Source organism: Megalobrama amblycephala, linkage group LG1 (assembly GCF_018812025.1).
Source record: "Megalobrama amblycephala isolate DHTTF-2021 linkage group LG1, ASM1881202v1, whole genome shotgun sequence".
NCBI classification, from domain to species: domain Eukaryota; kingdom Metazoa; phylum Chordata; class Actinopteri; order Cypriniformes; family Xenocyprididae; genus Megalobrama; species Megalobrama amblycephala.
Window position 1 is genome coordinate 47,276,251 of NC_063044.1, and position 21,475 is coordinate 47,297,725.

The 21,475-nt window shown below is 37.1% G+C and overlaps 1 protein-coding gene across 9 annotated transcripts in view; it reads right to left on the bottom strand.

Annotated features, from left to right (window-relative positions):
- Positions 1-21,475, bottom strand: part of arhgap23a (Rho GTPase activating protein 23a) — an 80,455-nt gene that overhangs the window by 39,340 nt on the left and 19,640 nt on the right. For 4 of the 9 annotated variants that reach the window (XM_048196966.1, XM_048196957.1, XM_048196984.1 and 1 more), the window contains exon 1: positions 2,551-3,903. The exons of 2 other annotated variants lie outside the window; for them this stretch is intronic. In XM_048196966.1, coding sequence (XP_048052923.1) covers positions 2,551-2,793 — 243 coding nt within the window. In that variant the 5' untranslated portion in view covers positions 2,794-3,903. Of the gene's footprint in view, positions 1-2,550; positions 3,905-4,842; positions 4,909-21,475 lie in introns of those variants that run through there. 3 more of the 9 variants (XM_048196948.1, XM_048196942.1, XM_048197002.1) reach the window with 2 other exon arrangements.

Genomic DNA, 21,475 nt, shown 5'->3' on the forward strand with positions numbered 1-21,475 from the left:
TACCCTGATGACTTCTGCTTAACATCCAACATTCATTCAGGCGAGAAGTTGGGCTGAGGTCATAGTTTATGACCAGCTGATGATGGGTTAACACACGCCCGACACATTTTTCTCTGGGGGTGACATGTTTCTACTGTTGATTCAGGGTAATTTGGTCATAAATCAGGGAAAATTGGAAACGTAATGTGGACATTGACTTATGAATGTATATAACTAAATGTTCTCAAATACCTCATTTGATGAGTGTTTTATTATGTCTCGAGTCCTCTATTGGCAGGCTATGCTTACATACACAAGCTCACAGACAGTCGCCAGAAACAATACACTCCAAACAGCTGAGTGGGTGATCCTGCTGAAAAGTTGAGCGTAATTAATGTTGAGTGTTTAATCCCTGACACCCTGCCCTATGACTGCAACACACACACATGACTGAGAAGAGGTGTGTGTACGTGTGAGTTTAAACCTGTCTGTCAGCTCTTTCAGTTCCGCTGGAGCTCCGTTAAACAGGGTTTTCCACCTTTACAGCAATGTTTGAATCCAGGAGTAAAAAAAATAAATAAACAGAACTGCAGGGAATATGAATGAATGTACTTGTATCCAGCAGGGTGACTTGAATGTCAACATGATTTTAATATATCAAATAGACATTTTTACACTCTAGATGCGATAACCACCCATATAGTGTACTAAATAGACATTATTTTGATGGATATCATGAGCATGGATTTTTTGTTTAAAGTTTTTATCTAACATTTATATCTTATTTTTATTTCAGCTTTATTTCATAAAATAGCTAAAGTTTTAGCTAACGATAGCAACACTGCTTACAATCAGCTAATTGCTGGAGTGGTATGGCATAGTGGTTAAACATTTGAACTGGTGACTGAAAGGTTGTAGGTTTAAAACTGATACATTAGCTTTCACCATTGTGCCCTTGAGCAAGTCATCTAAATCCAGGGGGATTGTCCTTAAGTCTATGGTAAGTCACTTAGGGTCATTTCTGAAAACTGACTACTTACTTATTAGGGGTCCAAGCACCAAAGGTATTTGCACTGACATTCTTATTATTTAGTTCAATGTAGTCAAATTCTACCAATAGGGGGCGCTATAACCGAAAAAGTACTCATGACTCTGCGACTGTTTGATCGAGGAAATTCAAATTTAGTGTTAAAGTTTCTTTGCTACAAATTCTAACATACTCAAACTAAAATGTCAACATTTTCTGGATAAATCGATAAAACAAAAATAAATTCAGAAGTCAATTATTTAAAATGCAAATGGTTGATCATTATGAAATCTGGTATGCATATGCAGATTATTATAACGAGGCGGTGTACCAAATTTTATGGCAATCGGTGCAAAGCCTAGTATTAAAATTCCTGTTTAGATCTTCTAACATGTCCACCATTTTGAAATTCTGAATTTTCTTTTCTTTGGTCTGATTCACACAAAATGTGCTGTGTATCATCTAGAGTCCATCCTGGCAAAACGTTCAGTAACCCTACAATGCACCTCCAGAGCTTGTGTATTTTAACACAGCCTTGCTAAAGGACACCACCTGGCAACCTTCTGTTTCAGCCTAATAACCCAAGAGAAACACACAGTTGAAGAAGAAAAGTGGAGCATTAAGTCTTACAGTAAATTTGAATGAAACCCGGCAGCTTCATTTAAATACAGGCGGGTCTAATTGAAACAACATGGCTCCTCGCCTTCATTATCTGGTTTTTGTAGAGACATTTTTCTTTTTTCAATGGAATTGAAGGGCTCACCTCTGAATGGATTATGATGGTTGTTCAAACATGGTGATGCACAGTTTGCTTTTTTAGGAGGATATGGAGTAATTAATCCAACTGAATGGGCAGCCCAACCACACATATTTGAAAGCGGTTGAGTTTGGTTTGGGTTACTGTCTCATATGAGAGTGTGTCTGGCCGACAGCTGCCTGTATGCAAAATTATGAAGAATATCCCATCCCATTCCAAACTATTCCAGAGAATATGTCTTACAAAGTGAACACATGACAGAACAATCACAGACACAAACAGACTCCCATTTACACAACAGACCTAGACATTCCCTAACTATATCCTATAATCTAGGTGCTTGAAGCAAAACCACTCAGTTTAACACACACACAAGCATACACAGTCACCCGAAGGGTCTTTATAACCCCTTATCTGGTGCCTTTACTTTCTAATTAGTGTATCTAACCTCCCACTGTACTATCTCTGTGGTTAAAAATCTCAGATAAAACACAAATGCAAGTTAGAAATAGTGTCAGAATTAACAATTTTATGGGCCAATAAAAAACGCTGTCACAAATACTTAAAAAAAAACTTAAGAATAACTTTTTTGTCCACATTTTAAATATTTATGGGCTTTTTTGAAACGTTCAGCTGCATTTTTGCTCAAAACTCTGGCCGATTTCTGACTCTGGTGAGAAATAAAAGTAAAAGTTTTTTAAAAGCCTTTTAACAACTACTTTTTCTCTATATGCACACACACACACACACACACACACACACATATATACATATATAAACAGTTTACCCTGCAGGTTTGTGAGCGTCTCAGCAGTGCTCTTCCGGCACTGATGCCATTTGTGCTTTCAGAAGTGTCATTTTTCGAAACATTAATTTGTGGTGAATCCCCATGTAAAACCGCCACCCAGATACAGCGAGGCTCTGGAGAGCTGCAGTCCACCCCCACCGCATCCTGAAAACACCACTCCATACCCTCTACACGCGGGCACACAGTGGGCATCATCAACGGCACCTGACCCACTGACCACATCACACATAAACACGCACGGGAGTGTGCAAGGGCTCACAAAAAGACCAGTCGCATTCACAAAACCACCGATAAGACCTTTTGATGTGAAAAAAAATGAAGAATTGGACAACCGGAGATAGGGAAAGGTAAAAAACTACAAGTCAAGTTAAAGATGTGTCCATCCTCTCCCAAAGAGAGGAGAAATTCCAGATGTGGCTCCTGTTGAACATGCCCAAATCTCCTCATAATTTGTTAATCCATGCTGGTGAACTTTCTTAAAGGATTCCGGAGTTAAACTGATAGTTCCATATCACATTGATGAGCTCCGCACCTCCCATGCTCACGCACGCAGACGAGTGTTACAACCACAGAGGCATATCCAGAGATGAGTGCGAACCAGGATGCAGCCACATACCCCTGTCTGGCAGTCCCTGAAATGTGTGTGTGTGTGTGTGTGTGTGTGTGTGTGTGTGTGTGTGTGTGTGTGTGTGTGTGTGTGTGTGTGTGTGTGTGTGTGTGTGTGGCGAGCACGTGGCAGTGCTGGCAAGATGTAGATCCGGGGAAGCCGGCTGCTGGATGGAAAAATTAATTAAATCCAAGTTTTTTATGCACCAGTTTCAGCCGTCTTACTCTGCTTCAGTCTTTTTTCTTCCATTCCTTCACTTTCTAAACCATTCAGCTCCCCTCTGTCTCTCTCTCTCTCTCTCTCTCCACTCTGTCATCTCCTGACAAACTCTAAACTCTGGCTCTCTGTCACTATGAGTGGGCCGGCCCTCCTGCTTTTCTTTCGCTTGCTGTCTCCTTCTCTCTCTCTCTCTCTCTCTTTCTCTCTCACTCATTCAGTTATCTTTCTCTTTATCACTCCTTCCTGTCTGTATCTGTTTGCTGCTCACCAGTTATTCTTTATCACACTCTTATATGTCTATTTCTACTCTTTTTAAATGCCCCGTGAAATCAGAATAAGAGTTTTGTGGCTTTTAGTCCATGTTTGTTAGTTTTGAGGCCATGTTCAAGCTAGTTTACCACTAAAAATGGTCAAAAAAAAAAATCACTTTTAGCACTTGATTTTCTTCAGGAAAACTCGATGTAAATCTTGATGACTCATCCTGCACTGCACAGAGTTCTGTCCAATCAGATGCTAGAATGAGAATGTCCTGCCCTCTAATATTTTCATAAAATCATTTTCCTTGCTGTAATTTAACTAAAGCCTAATGATATAATGTACAAACTATATTTTTGTATGCCCACATTTCTTGGTTTCTTCAGATAGCATATCTCAAAGTGTGCGATTGCATAAGGCTTGCTTTTCTTCTGGTTGTCTATATTCCTCTGGCTCCATCTCTTTCTTTATCACGGTCATCTCTGCAGTCTCTCCCATCAGCCCTCATCACCGTCTGGCACACAAAACCTTTGCCTTTTTTTCCCCCTCAGAGCTCTCAGATTTCTGTATTATCTAATATTTCCATTTAATTTTCATCTTTTTTCACTCAATTCTTTGTCCCATCAAGCAAAAGACATGAAGGAAAAAACATTCTGAAGCCTTAGACAGTACTAAAAAGTCCATGTATTCCAACAAATTGTTGTAGTTCTGCTGAAACCTACCGGAGCCCCCAGCAGCTCTGAAAGACCATTCGACTGTGTGTGTCTGTGCGAAACAGGAATCAACAGAGCAATGCAAAAACCCCCCGCTCTCTAAAAGTCCCCTCAGAGAAAAAGCAAAATAATAGCTCCACTAGCAAACACAATGAGCCTAAAAGTCTAAAAAGGACAAAAAAACAGCACATATTCCTTCGAACTAAAAAAAAAAAAACCACACAAATGGAGGAATGACCACTATAAGAAAGAAAAACCAAAAGACTGAGAGAAAACCCAGAATGGCAGACAAAAACACAGGGTGCCAGTCACCTCACTGCAGCTGCTCTCAGAGGCTAGACTAAAACAGCTGCTATAAAACAACACACACACACAATCACACCAACACAACACAAGACATGCACAGTAACATATCATCTATCAGGTCACATATTGACACTAACACACACACACACACACATCCGTGGAAAATCTCACCCAACAGGCAGGCCTCCAGTGTGTGTGCAACAGGGGCAGGCAGCTGGCCATCGGTGAGACATTTCCCTCTCATTCACTAAACACACACACCTGAGATCCGTTACAAATGAGGACGGACTGGTTTCACCTGCCACACTGTTAAACGTGTACCGGCACGACAACATACAGGCAGAACATGTGCATAATACATGAAACACAACACACACAGTTTATCATGTTAGGTGAAGGTGTCATGAATGGGCTGAAGATTAGGTCAAGTCACTGTGAATCACATATATGCCACATAGTTTATATTTAATCGCACAAAGGCTGATCTTGAATATCCTGTTGTGTTATTATAAAAGAGTATGCATTGAAAGCTTTTTATGGAGCAAACACACACACATGCCTGAGGTGTGTTGGGGATGAAAACACATAAGCTCTAGTAATTAAATATGAATCTCAAGACTTCCTGCAGTCTAATCTGAAGCTCATCCTCCTTTTCCTCAACCTCGTATGAACTAAAGAGAACAATAACCACAAATTCTCAAAGAAAAAAAAAAAAAGACATCTTACCCTGTAGCCAGATTTGCCAAGACACAAAAGTCTGTGATTTAAAGTGAATATGAACTCCTTTCCCATCACATTTTTTTCCATATGAAATTATCTGAGCTATGCAATCCACATTCATTTGTGTGTCAACAATTCCATAAGAAAATGTTATTGCTTAGAGGTTGCTCTTTTTTAATCCCAGAAGGCAAAAGGGAGTAATAACAAAAACTTATATCAACTTAAACCCTCTGGTGGTCTTCAGTTATCTTAGATGTTACATTTTGAATTAAAAAAGGCTATTAATTCATTGGAATGGTACAACATACCAGTAGGTAACATTTGTGGCACTTGCTATATGAACTTAACACACACACAAAAATGTGAATGCCTAACCCTGTTTCACAGACAAGGCTGAACACAATGCATGTTTGAGCTGTTTTAACTGAAAGCAACTTGCACTGACTTATCTTAAAATATGTCAGAGCCACATTTATGGTACATTTATAAGCTAATTGAATGTCCTAATTGAACTAATCCTGGCTTAATCTACGCCCTGTCTGTGAAATTGGGCCTAAATGTTCTTTAAAAAAAAAAGTCACACTTTTGGTCTTCCAAAGGAAAGGAATGGGAAATATGAAAATACAGAGCAAATTTTTTGGGTACAATCTACAATCAGAAGACTACAATCAGTAGTTTTTCAAAATGTCTAATGCAAAACCTAACTATGTCTGAAAAAGCAAGTAATTATGTCTGAAAGTAGTCAACAAGGCAATACGCAATCCTATATCAATATTTATATAGGGCTATAAAGGCATCTAGTGGTCACTCCACAGCATTACATATAATTTTCTTTTTTTCTCCCACCAGATGCCATTAATCTGCCTTACATGCATTGGATTTTAAAGGGTTAGTTCACCCAAAAATGAAATTTCTGTCATTAATTGCTCACCCTCATGTCGTTCTACACTCGTAAGACCTTGTTCATCTTCAGAACACAAATTAAGATATTTTTGATGAAATCCGATGGCTCAGTGAGGCCTGCATTGACAGCAAGATAATTAACACTCTCAATGCCCTGAAAGCTACTAAAGACATATTTAAAACAGTTCATGTGACTGCAGTGGTTCAACCTTAATGTTATGAAGCGATGAGAATACTTTTTTTTCCACCAAAAATAACAAAATAGAGACTTTATTCAACAATATCTAGTGATGGGTGATTTCAAAACACTGTTTCATGAAGCTTTGAAGCTTTACGAATCTTTTGTTTAGAATCAGTGGTCAGAGCGTGTATCAAACTGCCAAAGTCACGTGAACCATTGAAATTTCAAAACAATTATGACATAACCAAGCTTCGTTTACTGAAATCACGTGACTTTGGCAGTTTGATACACGTTCCAAACCACTAATTCGAAACAAAAGATTCGTAAAGCTTCAAAGCTTCATTAAGCAGTGTTTTGAAATCGCCCATCACTAGATATTGTTGAATAAAGTCGTTATTCGGGGGGGGGTTTACGCACAAAAAGTATTCTCATCGCTTCATAACATTAAGGTTGAACCACTGTAGTTACATGAATTTTAGTACCTTTCTGGGCGTTTGAAAGTGTACAATATCTTAATTTGTGTTCTGAAGCTGAACAAAGGTCTTACGGGTGTGGAATGACATGAGGGCGAGTAATTAATGACAGAATTTTAATTTTGGGGTGAACTAACCCTTTAAATACCTTTGCTTTATTTTTAACTTCAACAGTGTATTAATTGTAAGTAATACGAAATATTGTCTAGTACCATAAAAATCCCCTCAAAATACAAAATATTAAAGAATAAATAGTGAAACAAAATACAAAGTGCACACATACATGTACATGCGTATTAAAAAAATATGCTTATTGTCTGGTCTGTTCTGATGCAAAGGATCACAATTGTGACCCCTAAGTGAGGAATACCAGAGGGTTAACATTCCTAAGGAGAAAAAAAATAGAAACAAACGAGACAGTTGTTGACAATAGAAGTAGGAGTCTGCATTTAATCTCACCAAATGACACCAATAATTATTTTCATGTTATGACCAATCACTGATAAATTACACATATTTTTAATCTTTATACCAAGTTGTATAAAAAAGAAAATTAAAACTATATTGTTACATCCACACAGCAATTCACTCCAATTTTAATTAGTGATATACAAGTGGAAACAATCACCCAATATCAGCAGATAAATTTCCAACAATGACCAAAAGCAACAAAAATGGTCCTGATATATTGTGCATGATTAAATTAAAACATTTCTGAGAACTCCACAGAAAATATGTTTTTCTTCCGAGTTACTTTATGTAAAAGAAACACAAACAGCACTATAGAGCCATCATGCTTAAATAGACTCGAGCTGTGAAAGCTAAGTGAGCGGTGGATGTTTGGTCTGCACATGCTTTGATATAAATCTCTCCTATCATCACACACAAACACGGCTGATTCATCTATCAACACATGATGATGGAACAAATACTCTAAACTCATGGGTCACACATCTGTTCTGACAGAGCCCAAAAAAAAAAAAAAAAAACACTTAATGCAAAAAATATATGTAACCACCCACATAATCTTATAAATATCATATAAGCCTGTATCTTAGTAAAAGCACACATGCATATTCATTCATGCACCTATAAAAAAAAGGAAGTAGTCTGTCCCCTGCTGGTCACATAAGAAACAGTCCACACACAATGCCCCAAAAGTATGAATGAAGGAAAGTGCAATGCTAAAATCAATTAAAACAGCTCAAAATAAACAAAGCTACATATGCATGTGTATAAAGTGTGCTGATATTGTGTATCAGCTGAGGCCTCAGTGAGCACAGGATAACACAGAGACAGAAGATAATACAGGAGACCCGACAACACCATTTGGTCCCAAGAGCATTAGATAGCAGAACACAGTCTAGACTGACTTTAATCTGCCTCTCCTGAGTGTGTGTGTGGGTATGTTTTTGTGCGTGTGTGAAAAAAAAAAACTACTCTGCTTTAAGCTGGTTAATTTTAGCTGTAATCCTCAGCAAAGCTGTTGACCAATAGGCTGCAGACCTGAAGCAAAACAATGGGCCGTAGTGACATGAAACCACCAACAGATGGCAGCGCTACAGCACAACCCAATGAGTGCTTCAGAAATGCAAGTGTTTACATGTAAACACATATTCTGTAGGCTGTGCCTGAAACCTGCAGCAAGAAAAGAAAAACTTGTTCAGAGATAGAGAGAAAAAAACTTTAGGAACTAGACTTGCAAATAACATCAGGCAAGGCACATATTGCACACATACAGTCAAACCAAAATTTATTCAGACACCTTGAACATTTCATTCATTAATACAGTTTATTCACTATAGCTAAAATATGACAAGATCTCAGAGTTAAACTGTGTCAGAAAAAAATAAGCAAAACATGGTCAGGTCAAAGTGTCTGAATAATTTTTGGTCCCAAATTGTTATCGATTTTACTGGTAGTCCACTGTATGAAGAATTTTGGGGTATAATATGTCACAGTTTACTTTATTTTGCTATCCTCACTTACATAAATTACCTATAGTGTACTGCACCAGTAAAGATGTATCAAAAATATAAATTTTACTCTGCACTAACTAGGTTTTTTTTTTTCACGGATAATAATGTCCAATCATTACACAACTGGTATACATGTGTGTGATGGGATCTAAGTTAAGTGCGTGAGAGGAAGTCGAAGGGGCATCACACCTGTTCTACATGAAGACCAGAGAGATTAAAGCAGAAACTCAACACAGAGCAGATGTGCCGACACGAACACATGTACAAGTCAGTAAGATGTTTTGAGAGAAAATACTACCCTTATTCAGCAAGGATGCAATAAATTGATCAAAAATGACAGTAAAGACTTTTATAATGTTACAAAAGATTCAAAAAACGCTGTTCATCAAATTTTTTGAAAAAGCAAACAAACAAAAGTATCAGGGTTTCCACAAAAAGAATTGAACTGTTTTCAACATTGATGATAACCATTAAAAATAATCCTTGAGCAGCAAATCAGCATATTAGAATGAAAATATAACTTGTAAATGTAATATTTACTCAAGGGAATGCAACACAAGAACTCTTTACACAACAATCAAAGGCACACAACCTGGCGTGTATTTCTTAGGAGCTTTAGAGGGGCTGAAGATGGGTAGCGTATGTGTCAGATACCTGAAGATATTCTCCTCACCAGCATTCGTCTTAACACTGACCCCTTTTAAGTCAGCTGTGAAATTGTTCTGCTCTAAAAATACATCCTCCTTGGCTCTGAATGTTAATGTCTGTGTGAATGGTGTGTTTCAGTGTGTGTGGTTTCCCTTCTGCATTGCCGAATTCCACATCAATACAGCTGCTTTAACAACCACACCCCATCGCCATAGCAGCCATGCCTCCTGGCAACCATCAATGTTTCCACAATCCGGAGGGTTATGGGATGCTAAGCAACAACTCACCAAATTAAACTCGATGTTCCTGTAACCACAAGCTAAATCATTTATCAATGGGGTGGAGTTTGAGGTCTTGTTTATTATAAAAATATCTTGATGTGGATTACTATGTTGGAGTGTTATCAATGATTTTCAATGTTAAGATCATTCATCTTTACTCACGCATTTGTGTTAGACTGCATCTGATTAAGTGCGCCAGTAAATCAATGCGTTTGATTACGCAATAAAAAAAACCTTTTGTCCGATATTTACAAGTAGAGATGCACAAAATTGGTACCATATGGGTTATCTGTCAATATTAGATATTTAATAAAATAAAATTTTAATGAAAATAATTATTACCTTTTTTGTATGGAACAAAATGTAATATCATTGCATCACTATTATCCAGGTCTGAACATGCTTCTTGTGTATGAATAGTAAAGCTTGACATGTACTACCAAATATACATTATTTAAGGGTATTCTGTTATCCTAATTAAAATATCTCTGGGAAAAATCTGGGTATTCACGGGTTAACCAATTTAAAAAAAAAGTCACATCTGGCGATATTAAGTCTACCCTCTTTTTAATTCACTTTACATCAAATTTCCAGTTCTCTTTGGCCATCTCCTGCTCTCATTACGCTGAGTCTCTTTTCTTTCTGGCTGGAGGAGAGCTGCAGAGAGAGGGGTTTGTTGTGGTCAGAAGTGGCTCAGCGCCCTCCCTCACAGGACTGACTCTCTGTCTTCTGGGCCCCTTTAGTTCACTCAACCCTGTGTAATTAACAGATGTAAATTATAATGTTGGACTGCAAGGATGACGTGTTTCTTCCGTGTGTGTGTTCACATCTGTAGAAATGTATGTGCGGACCCCAGCGGCTGAAACTCAAACCTTCACTGGGGGAGAGGAGAGGAGAGGAGAGGAGAGGAGAGGAGAGGAGATCATGGTCCTGTGAGTTCATTCTGTATGCTAGAAGCCTCGGGTCAAACTGCCTGAGGTTTTGGAGGCCCCTGACAGTCTGAGGTCCTGGGTCACTGCCCCTCCATAAATCCAGACATGGTTACTAAGATGATTCCTGCTTGACTTTCAAATACTCCAAGTTTCCATGTAGTTTATAACAATTACTTAGGTGTATTAATTTGCGCTACGCCTGCCAATTACTTGAATCAATTTCAATTAAATGCATATTTTTTTCCAAGCCATAAATTTGTATTTTACTTTTTTCCATTATATGCATTACCATGCAAAAGTTTAGGGTCAGAAAGATTTTTTTTAAGAAATTAATAATTTTATACAGCAAGTATGCATTGAATATACACTCACCGGCCACTTTATTAGGTACACCGGCTAGTACCGGGTTGAACCCTCTTTTGCTTTCAGAACTGCCTTAAAGGGTTAGTTCACCCAAAAATGAAAATTCTGTCATTAATTACTCACCCTCATGCCGTTTCACACCCGTAAGACCTTCGTTCATCTTCAGAACACAAATTAAGATATTTTAGTTGAAATCCGATGGCTCCATGAGGTCTCCATAGGGATCAATGACATTTCCTCTCTCAAGATCCATTAATGTACTAAAAACATATTTAAATCAGTTCATGTGAGTACAGTGGTTCAATATTAATATTATAAAGCCACGAGAATATTTTTGGTGCGCCAAAAAAACAAAATAACGACTTATTTAGTGATGGCCGATTTCAAAACACTGCTTCAGGAAGCATCGGAGCATAAATGAATCAGCGTATCGAATCAGCTGTTCGGATCGCCAAAGTCACGTGATTTCAGCCGTTGGCAGTTTGACGCGCGATCTGAATCATGATTCGACACACTGATTCATTATGCTCCAATGCATCATGAAGCAGTGTTTTGAAATCGGCCATCACTAAATAAGTCGTTATTTTGTTTTTTGGCGCTCCAAAAATATTCTCGTTACTTTATAATATTAATGTATCCATTGCTCCCTTTGGAGGCCTCACAGAGCCATCGGATTTCAACTATAATATCTTAGTTTGTGTTCTGAAGATTAACGAAGGTCTTACAGGTGTGGAAGGGCATGAGGTTGAGTAATAAATGACAGAATTTTCATTTTTGGGTGAACTAACCCTTTAAAGGTCCACTGAAGTGCCTTTGAACATTATTCAATGTGTTGACGTAGTTTCAACTGAAACAGGAAGACAGGGTGGGACATATCGAACAGCTCCTCCCCTTTTTTAAAATAGCCAATAGCATTTTGTTTATACCACAGCTCGGCCAGAGCCGTTAAACTTGGTAAAACCTCAGTTTTCTTCTCATCTCTTACCGTTTCTCCTCCTCATCTACTTTATATCTCTTTAAAATAGCATTCTGTGCAGAATTTAAATGGGTCCGATATGTTTTGTGGTTTGAGCCGACTCACAGATATGATCCGCTCTGTGCTCTCATGTCTCTGGACCGGAGCAGACTGTGTGCGCTGCGGTTCACATGACACTAACGTGAAACCAGCCTTCATTCGCCTCAATGGAAAGCATATTTACACTGTCTGAATTCCCTATCCCCTATTTAGTGCACTATGTGCCAGTCACCATGTAGAAAATGGTAAATGTGTGAACAAGTGACCGATTTCAGCCACATCTTCAGCGGGATGCTTCAGATTCTGAAGAGCATTTGATTGGACAGGAAACAAGATTTGAGGAGAAGCTGAAGTGCGATGTGATGTCATGAAAATCCGTGATCCATTTTAGCGGAAGTGAGAGACTAAATGCGAATTTTGTCATTGTTTTGGAAGTCGCCAACTTATTCATAACCTTAAGGCTAACATATTAATACTAAAAGCTAAAAAAAAACGTAAATTTTGATTTCAGGGGGACTTTAATTCTTCATTGCAAAGATGGAACAAGGTGCTGGAAACATTCCTCAGAGATTTTGGTCGATATTGACATGATAGCATCACGAGGTGCTGCAGATTTAGCGCCTACGCATCTATGATGTGAATCTCTCATTCCACCACATCCCAAAGGTGCTCTATTGGATTGAGATCTGGTGACTGTGAAGGCCAGCTGAGTATAGTGAACTCACTGTCATGTTCAGGAAACCAGTTTAAGATTTTTTGAGCTTAGTGAATGGTGTATTGTCCTGCTGGAAGTAGCCATCAGAAGATGTATACATTGTGGTCATAAAGGGATGGACATGGTCAGCAACTATACTCAGGTAGGCTGTGGTAAACAATGCTCAATAAAGGGCCCAAAGTGTGCCAAGAAAATATTGCCAACACCATTACACCACCAACAGCAGGCTGAACCATTGATGCAAGGCAGGATGGATCCATGCTTTCATGTTGTTTACACCAAATTCTGAGCCTGCCATCTGAATGTCACAGCAGAAATCACCTTTCTACCCCTTTCTGATGCTCAGTTTGAACTTCAGCAGATCATCTTGACCATGTCTGCATTCCTAAATGCATTGATTTGCTGCCATGTGACTGGCTGATTAGATATATATATATTGGTGACCTTTAGGTAACCTGGATGTTTTCATTACCAGACTGTTTTGGGCTTTGAATTTTAATAACTTAATCACTGAAATCAGAGAGGGTCCAGTTTTCATTCTTACAAACTAAACAATGTGTGATGTTCCTAATAAAGTATTCAGCCAACTGGCAGGTTTTATTTACTTGCCAAAGTCCATCTCATATTAGCTGTGTTAATTCTGGACCCTGAATTCAAATTTCGGAGTGCCCTCCGAAATCATCCAGACGATGGCACTCAACCATAACAGAACAGCCCCAAGGAGCTTCCAGCCCAGCTCTAAGAGATAACAGCTCATTTGATACAGATATCAACTCTCTATGGGTTTTTCAATAATACTCTCAACTCAACTCTCTATGGGTTCTCTCTCTCTCTCTCTCTCTCTCTCTCTCTCTCACACATACACACTCATGTACAGAACATTTTGGTTTGCTGTCCCAATGACACATATTCTCACATAAACACACACAAAGCTCCAGACATTATTTTGAAAATAAACCATGGTTCTCACTATCAACCAATCTGTGAACTCTTCCCTGTTGTTTGTAAGGACTGGGCAGAGATACAGTCTCTGTGTGTGTGTGTGAATGGGTTCTTGGATAGGTGTATTGTCCCGCAGGCCCTTTCATGTTGCCATGTGAGATTCAGGTTAGCAGAACTAGCCGAGGAGTCACGCACATGCTGATTACAGACGTGGGCAGCACTTCCTGCTCTCTCCTTCTGTGTATCATGGCTGACGGGGAATTTTTATTTGCTGGAAATCTTATGACAGTCTCTTAGTTTTACAGAGCCATACTTTTGACTGCAGGGTCAATGAGAAGAGGGTCCATTTTGAAAGAAAGGATATTAAAAAAAACTACTCTTTGGTTTCATATGATTTGAAAAATCTACACCGTTTTTAACAAACATTTTTAATCTAATGACTCTAAAATTGTTAAAAAATATTTTCTTTACACCTTGAATATGGTGTGAGTGTATACACAATCATTCAAATGTTTGGGGCCAGATAAAAATGAATACTTTTATTCAGTAAAGATGAATTAAATTTATTACATTTATAATGATACAAAATGTTTCTATTTCAAATGTACGGAAGAGGATTAGGGCCAAGCAATAATAAAAAAATAAAACCATCTCGAGATTAAAGTTGTTAAATTTCGAGAAAAACTCGTTAAATTTCGAGAAAAAAGTCGTTAAATTATGAGAAAAATGACGTTAAATTTCGAGAAAAAAGTCGAGATAAAATGTTGAGAATAAATTCATTAAATTACGAGAAAAAAGTCATTAAATTACGAATTTGTTCTCATAATTTAACGATTTTTTCTCGTAATTTAATGAGTTTCTCAACATTTTATCTCGACTTTTTTTCTCGTAATTTAACGAGTTTTTCTCGTAATTTAATGAGTTTATTCTCAACATTTTATCTCGACATTTTTCTCATAATTTAACGAATTTGTTCTCGTAATTTAACGAGTTTTTTCTCGTAATTTAATGACTTTATTCTCGACATTTTATCTCGACTTTTTTTCTCGAAATGTAACAATTTTTTTCTCGAAATTGAACAACTTTAATCTCGAGATGGTTTTATTTTTTTATTATTGCTTGGCCCTAATCCTCTTCCGTACAAATAAATGCTGTTCTTTTGATTTTTTTTTTCATCAAAGAATCCTGAAAATAATGTATCTGGGTTTCCACAGAAATATTAAGGAACACAACACAAGTCTTAGTGAGCATAAGAGACTTCTTTAAAAAACCTTTAAATGCTAGTGCTCACATTTTAATCATCATTTTCTAAAATGTTTATTATTATTATTATTATTATTACTATTATCTGATATTTTAAGAGACTTAATGACCTTGACACAGTCATGAGGGTCTGGTCTCTATGATTTCCTGTTTTATTTTTATTTTTTTTCTGAATGTTGGTTGCACCACTTCACTTTTAATGTACTAAAAACATATTTAAATCAGTTCATGTGAGTACAGTGGTTCAATATTAATATTATAAAGGGACGAGAATATTTTTGGTGCGCCAAAAAAACAAAATAATGACTTATATAGTGATGGCCGATTTCAAAACACTGCTTCAGGAAGATTCAGAGCATTATGAATCAGTGTGTCGAATCAGCGGTTCGGAGCGCCAAAGTCACGTGATTTCAGCAGTTTGGCCGTTTGACACGCGATCCAAATCATTCGACACAAAAGATTCATAATGCTCCGATCACATGAACTGATTTAAATATGTTTTTACTACATTAATGGATCTTGAGAGAGGAAATGTCATTGCTGGCTATGCAGGTCTCACTGAGCCATCGGATTTCAACAAAAATATTTTCATTTGTGTTGTGAAGATTAACGAAGGTCTTACGGGTGTGGAACGACATGAGGGTGAGTAATTAATGCCATTTTTTTCATTTTTGGGTGAACTAACCCTTTAAAAGATTCAGATACCTGACCTAGAAGTATCACTTCTGGTCCTCTTTGTAGCTTATTCTGTCTAAAAACTATTTGACAGCCATGTAAAACAAACCAGTTTGTCTATATTGCATACAGTATATTAGCAGCTCTGCATCACAAGCATACCTACGATCACTAATAATTTTTCCCAAGTATAGCTCACTAGGTTGTGGAACCTCTCAGCTACACTCCTGTGTTAAAAAAAACACAACTGTCAAACCTACACAAACAGCTGAAAGAGAGAGAAGATGACTGGAAGGAGAAAGTGGAAGGCAGAGAAATATGTATTCATAGATTTCTGCTGAGAGATAACCAAATAAGGCAAAAGCTTAAAGAAGAGACTGATCTTCAAAAAGTAAGTAGCTAAAGAGATGGAAAGAGGAGACAGAGGTATGGTGGAATGTTAGCGGTGGAAATAACAAACAACAAGCTGAAGATCAAGAAGAGATTATTTACTGATAAAGAAATGTCACAATTGCTGAGATTTGTTAAAGGGACGGAAAGCTGAATTTTGGTCTTTAAAAATAATAGAGTCTGATGTTGTTGACATACTTCATATTTCATGAAGCAAAGCTCATTAACCAGACCACTAAGACTTTATGGAAACTAAGCCGAAAAAATGGGTCATTCATAAATCATGATGATACTGACGTCACAAACCATGAGCACTTGTATGACCACCTACGTTTACACATTAACCGCTAGTCAGTATTCAGCAGATTGTCATGTAATGCAAGAACTTTGTCTCATCAATGTCAATTAAATGTTATTGTTATTAAATGTGCACATTTCCCATCATTACTCCAGTCTTCAGTGTCACATGAACCTTCAGAAATCAGTCTAATATGATGATTTGATGCTCAAGAAACTTTCTTATTGTTATCAATGTTGAAAAGAGTTGTACTGCTTAATATTTTTGTGGAAACCCTGATGGGCTTGTGTAACATAATATTGTGTAACATTATAAATGTCTTTATTTTCACATTTGATCAATTTAATGCATCCTTGCTGAAGTTCTCTCAAAAAAAATTACTTATCCCAAACTTTTGAATGGTAGTATGCATCCGCATCTTTTCAAAATCCTTCCACATGAGTTTCCAAGTTAGACATCCAACTTTAAGTGCTGTTTTATTGCCCGTTTTCAAGTAGGAAATAGAAATTTTGCTGGAATTTTTGCTACTGTATCTTTTAAAGGGGTTGTTGATTATGATTTCACTTCTTTAACTTTAGTTAGTGTGTAATGTTGCTGTTTGAGCGTAAACAACATCTGCAAAGTTACTATGCTCAAAGTTCAATGCAAAAGGAGATATTTTCATTTATCGAAAATCGTTTTTTAAGGACTACAACAAATGGCTGGTAGGGACTACAACGAGCTTCTTCACAGGTTGGTGACATCACTAACCCCCAAATTTACATAAACCCTGCCCTGAAAAGACGCAACAAAGGTGGCGAGGCCCTGTTGGGCAGCTTTAGAGAAGAGGAAGAGTTGTTATAGTAAAGTGTTGTTACCATGCCGTCACTTTACCATGGACTGCTTCACAAACGAGGGTCAATTCAACGCTGGATTTGCACAAAAGATTAACATGACGGCACATGATAGTCGATGAGTTGAATCAACTCCACAAAAAAAAAGTTGTAATTCTTCCTGAGTCTCTCCATCAGTGTCGACTTTGATCAATGTAAGGCTGAACACCGTTACCGACAATCGTCATTTTGGCTGCGTGAGATTCTCCAGCTTTGTTGTTGTTGAGCAACCGAAGATTGAGCTGTTAAAGCTCCACCCTCTTCTGGAAAGCAGTCCAGTGTGTTTTTGCTCACACCCAAATAGGAGCAAGTTTGACAAGCTATAATAAATGATCTGTGGGGTATTTTGAGCTGAAACTTCACAGACACATTTTGGGACACCAGAGACTTATATTACATCTTGTGAAAAGGGGCATAATAGGTCACCTTTAAGGCATGTCTATTTCTAAAAGTCTGAGAAAACAGAAAATTATCATTTAAACTATGTTAAACTAAACTATGTACATTTTTATGAAAAATAACAATATCAGTGGAGAACAAATAAACTGCTGCAGAATTGTAGAATACGGCTCCTTTAAGAATTAAAACATGAATTCTGATGGATATCTAATGAAGAATATGACAGGATTGGGCAAACATGAGGAGAGTTGTCCTCCCTGCCCTCGGGCTGCTGCTGTGTTACCCTACGCTCGATTTATCTCTCCATCAGCTGCTCCAGCAAGGCAAGTCCCAGGCTCCAATCCCGGCCTGCCTGGACATGCTTCCCTAGGGAAAAACATCTTATCCCTTAACACAGACTCAGAGAGAGGGATGTTTGTGTTTATAGGGCAAAGGTTGCATGCTCAATCATATACAGAACTTGAGCCTATCAAACTGTGTATTTGTGTCTAAACAATGATAAATATTATGCTGAGTTCAACAAGTTTGCAAGTTAAGGACAAACCAAAAAACTCAGAATATGCAAACACAAAGATCTGCAGAAAAAGTTTGACAGCACATGGACCAAAAAAGGACAAATAGTGCCTTGTTCCACCATCTAGTCTGAAGAATAAAAAACGGCACTAGTGGTGTTTCAGTCATGAACAAATGCTTTTTGGACAAATCTGTGATTTTTGGACAAATCGTTTACGATAGCAAATTGTATTCGTATAGTCCTTTTTTCATTCACTTTTTATTGGTTGGACCTACTGAACAAATACGCTTCCTTCATTGAACTGGTTAGTGTTTTGAGTCTGAATGAGACTGAAAAGTGGTGCAGCACTGAACAAGTGTTGTGGACAAACTCAATGAACGAAGCATCTCATTCTTAAATGAAACAAACTGAGGCATATTGAAGAGCAAGGACCTCCAGGCTGAATGTGAGATCAGCATGTGAACTGATCTCATATGTGAAGGAAAAAACGGTCCAATTTATGTGTGTAAAAATGACTTATAACCACACACATTGACTATGACTAATGACTAAAGATGTTTTTGACACTCATAATCCATATGCTATTGTTGAATTTATCTAAAGCTTGATAAATGTCAAAAAGTTTGCACATTTTGTGGAATAAATGAGAAATTGCTTATGATGTTTAAAGGGTTAGCTCACCCAAAAATGAAATTTCTGTCATTAATTACTCACCCTCATGTCGTTCCAAACACGCAAGACCTTCGTTCATCTTCAGAACACAAATTAAGATATTTTTGATGAAATCTGAGAGGTATATGACTCATAGACAGCAATTTAACCACCACTTTCAAGGTCCAGAAAACAGTCAATGGAAATTTTCATTTTTGGGTAAACTAACCCTTTAAACACTATTTTTGAAGTCATTTAGTACACTGTAAGGTAACACTTTATTTTACAGTGCCGCAGTTACACGTTATTACATATACTTACTATATTAATAACAGTAAATTATGCATAATTACAAGTAACTAACTCTAAACCAAACCCTAACCCTAACTGTAACTCTATAGTAAGTACATGTAGTTAATTAATATTACTCAGTACTCACTTGAGTAATTACAATTACACTTTAAATTTTTTTTTTTTTTTTAATTAAACAAAACAAAGATTACTGAAGTACAAAAATTTTTTACAATAAAATCTTTTTCAGCTTTTCTACTTTTAAGTTTCAAGAGCATTCAATGTGTAACTTGCCATTTCTATTTCACTGTTTATGAAATTTAATAGCCATTTTTGAGTGAAAAATATTTCTACACCCATTTTTGCAGATTTTAATAAAAGATAATAAAACTTGTTTTGGTCATGAGTGAATCTTTTTTTAGCAAATATAAATGAGTCTGTTTGACCTAATCTGTTAAGTGAATGATTCAATCATAACTGGTTGCTCACTGATGTACTTATGTACACTACAGAAAGGAGTCACTGGAATAAATAAACTCTTGACAATGAATTACAGCTAAATACAGTTTGATCAGTCTTCTCTTCCTTCCTCTCTCTCTCTCTCCCTTCTCCACACACCAGCTGTGTACCATCAACAAGAGGAGCTGCATTAGCTGCTGTGTTCTGCTGAAAGAGAGAGTCATTGTGTGATTCTCATCACAACACAACAGCCCTGTGCCTTTCCCAACTATTCCTTTAATTCTGCTCTCGTTTCCCACTCTCTCTTTCTGCAGGGCACACTGGAATGCAATCCAGTGGGAAGAGAGGCATTTTCATCACACTCAAGCAAAAATTGCCCTCTGCCCACACTGTACTGACAGGAATGGAAAGTTTTAGCTTTTGCTCCGATATTACAATCAAACGTGCATTAGATTCGCTGGACTGAAAGAAATCTTGAACAAAATTACAAAAATACCTGCAGAAAAATGTAGTTTCAGGGTATAATTTAGGATATTCATTATAAATTATTTTGATTAGTAATCATTATCATCAAAAAGATAACAAAGTAACAGAAAGCTTAGTTTGAAGATCACATGATCAAGATCATATTATACGTATAATGAACTCTAATGTATCATGTGGCTTCATATTTTACCACCTATTATAGTGGATAGTGGTTATTTTAATGTCTAAAGCAGATTTAGGTACTTTGAGTAAAATATTATTTCACTTAATGAAATATATGATTGTAAGTTGTGAAATATACATAGAAACCAACATATAATACTGGATACACTGTCACTATATTTTAAAATTATGCTAAATATCTGCCAAAGTGTAGCAAAGCTCATAAGATTACTATATAAATAAGTAGAAAAATATTTTTAAATGAAGTATAATATGTTGCAGCAAACTTAAGTCAACCACCTTAAAGGGTTAGTTCACCCAAAAATGAAAATTCTGTCATTTATTACTTACTCTGATGTCGTTCCACACCTGTAAGACCTTCGTTAATCTTCAGAACACAAATTAAGATATTTTTGTTGAAATCCGATGGGGTGAGGTCTCCATGAGGTCTCCATAGGGAGCAATGACATTTTCTCTCTCAAGATCCATTAATGTACTAAAAACATATTTAAATCAGTTCATGTGAGTACAGTGGTTCAATATTAATATTATATAGGGACGAGAATATTTTTGGTGTGCCAAAAAAAACTAAATAACGACTTATTTAGTGATGGCCGATTTCAAAACAATGCTTCAGGAAGCATCAGAGCATAAATGAATCAGTGTATCGAATCTGCTGTTCGGAGCACCAAAGTCACATGATTTCAGCCGTTGGCAGTTTGACACGTGATCTGAATCAGGACACGACACACTGATTCATTTATGCTCCGATGCTTCATGAAGCAGTGTTTTGAAATCGGCCATCACTAAATAAGTCATTATTTAGTTTTTTTGGCGCACCAAAAATATTCTCATCGCTTTATAATATTAATATTGAACCACTGTACTCACATGAGCCGATTTTAGTTTATGGATCTTGAGAGAGGAAGTGTTCATTGCTTCCTATGCAGGCCTCACGGAGCTATCGGATTTCATCAAAAATTTCTTAATTTGTGTTCTGAAGATTAACGAAGGTCTTACGGGTGTGGAACGGCATGAGGGTGAGTAAGAATTTTCATTTTTGGGTGAACTAACCCTTTAATGGCATAATTTTACAGTCATAATATAACTAGTATTTTAGTAGAAACAGTAGTTAAAGTGTGGTAAATGTTTGTAATACTGTAGTATGACTGTAACCCAAGCATGCTTGCAA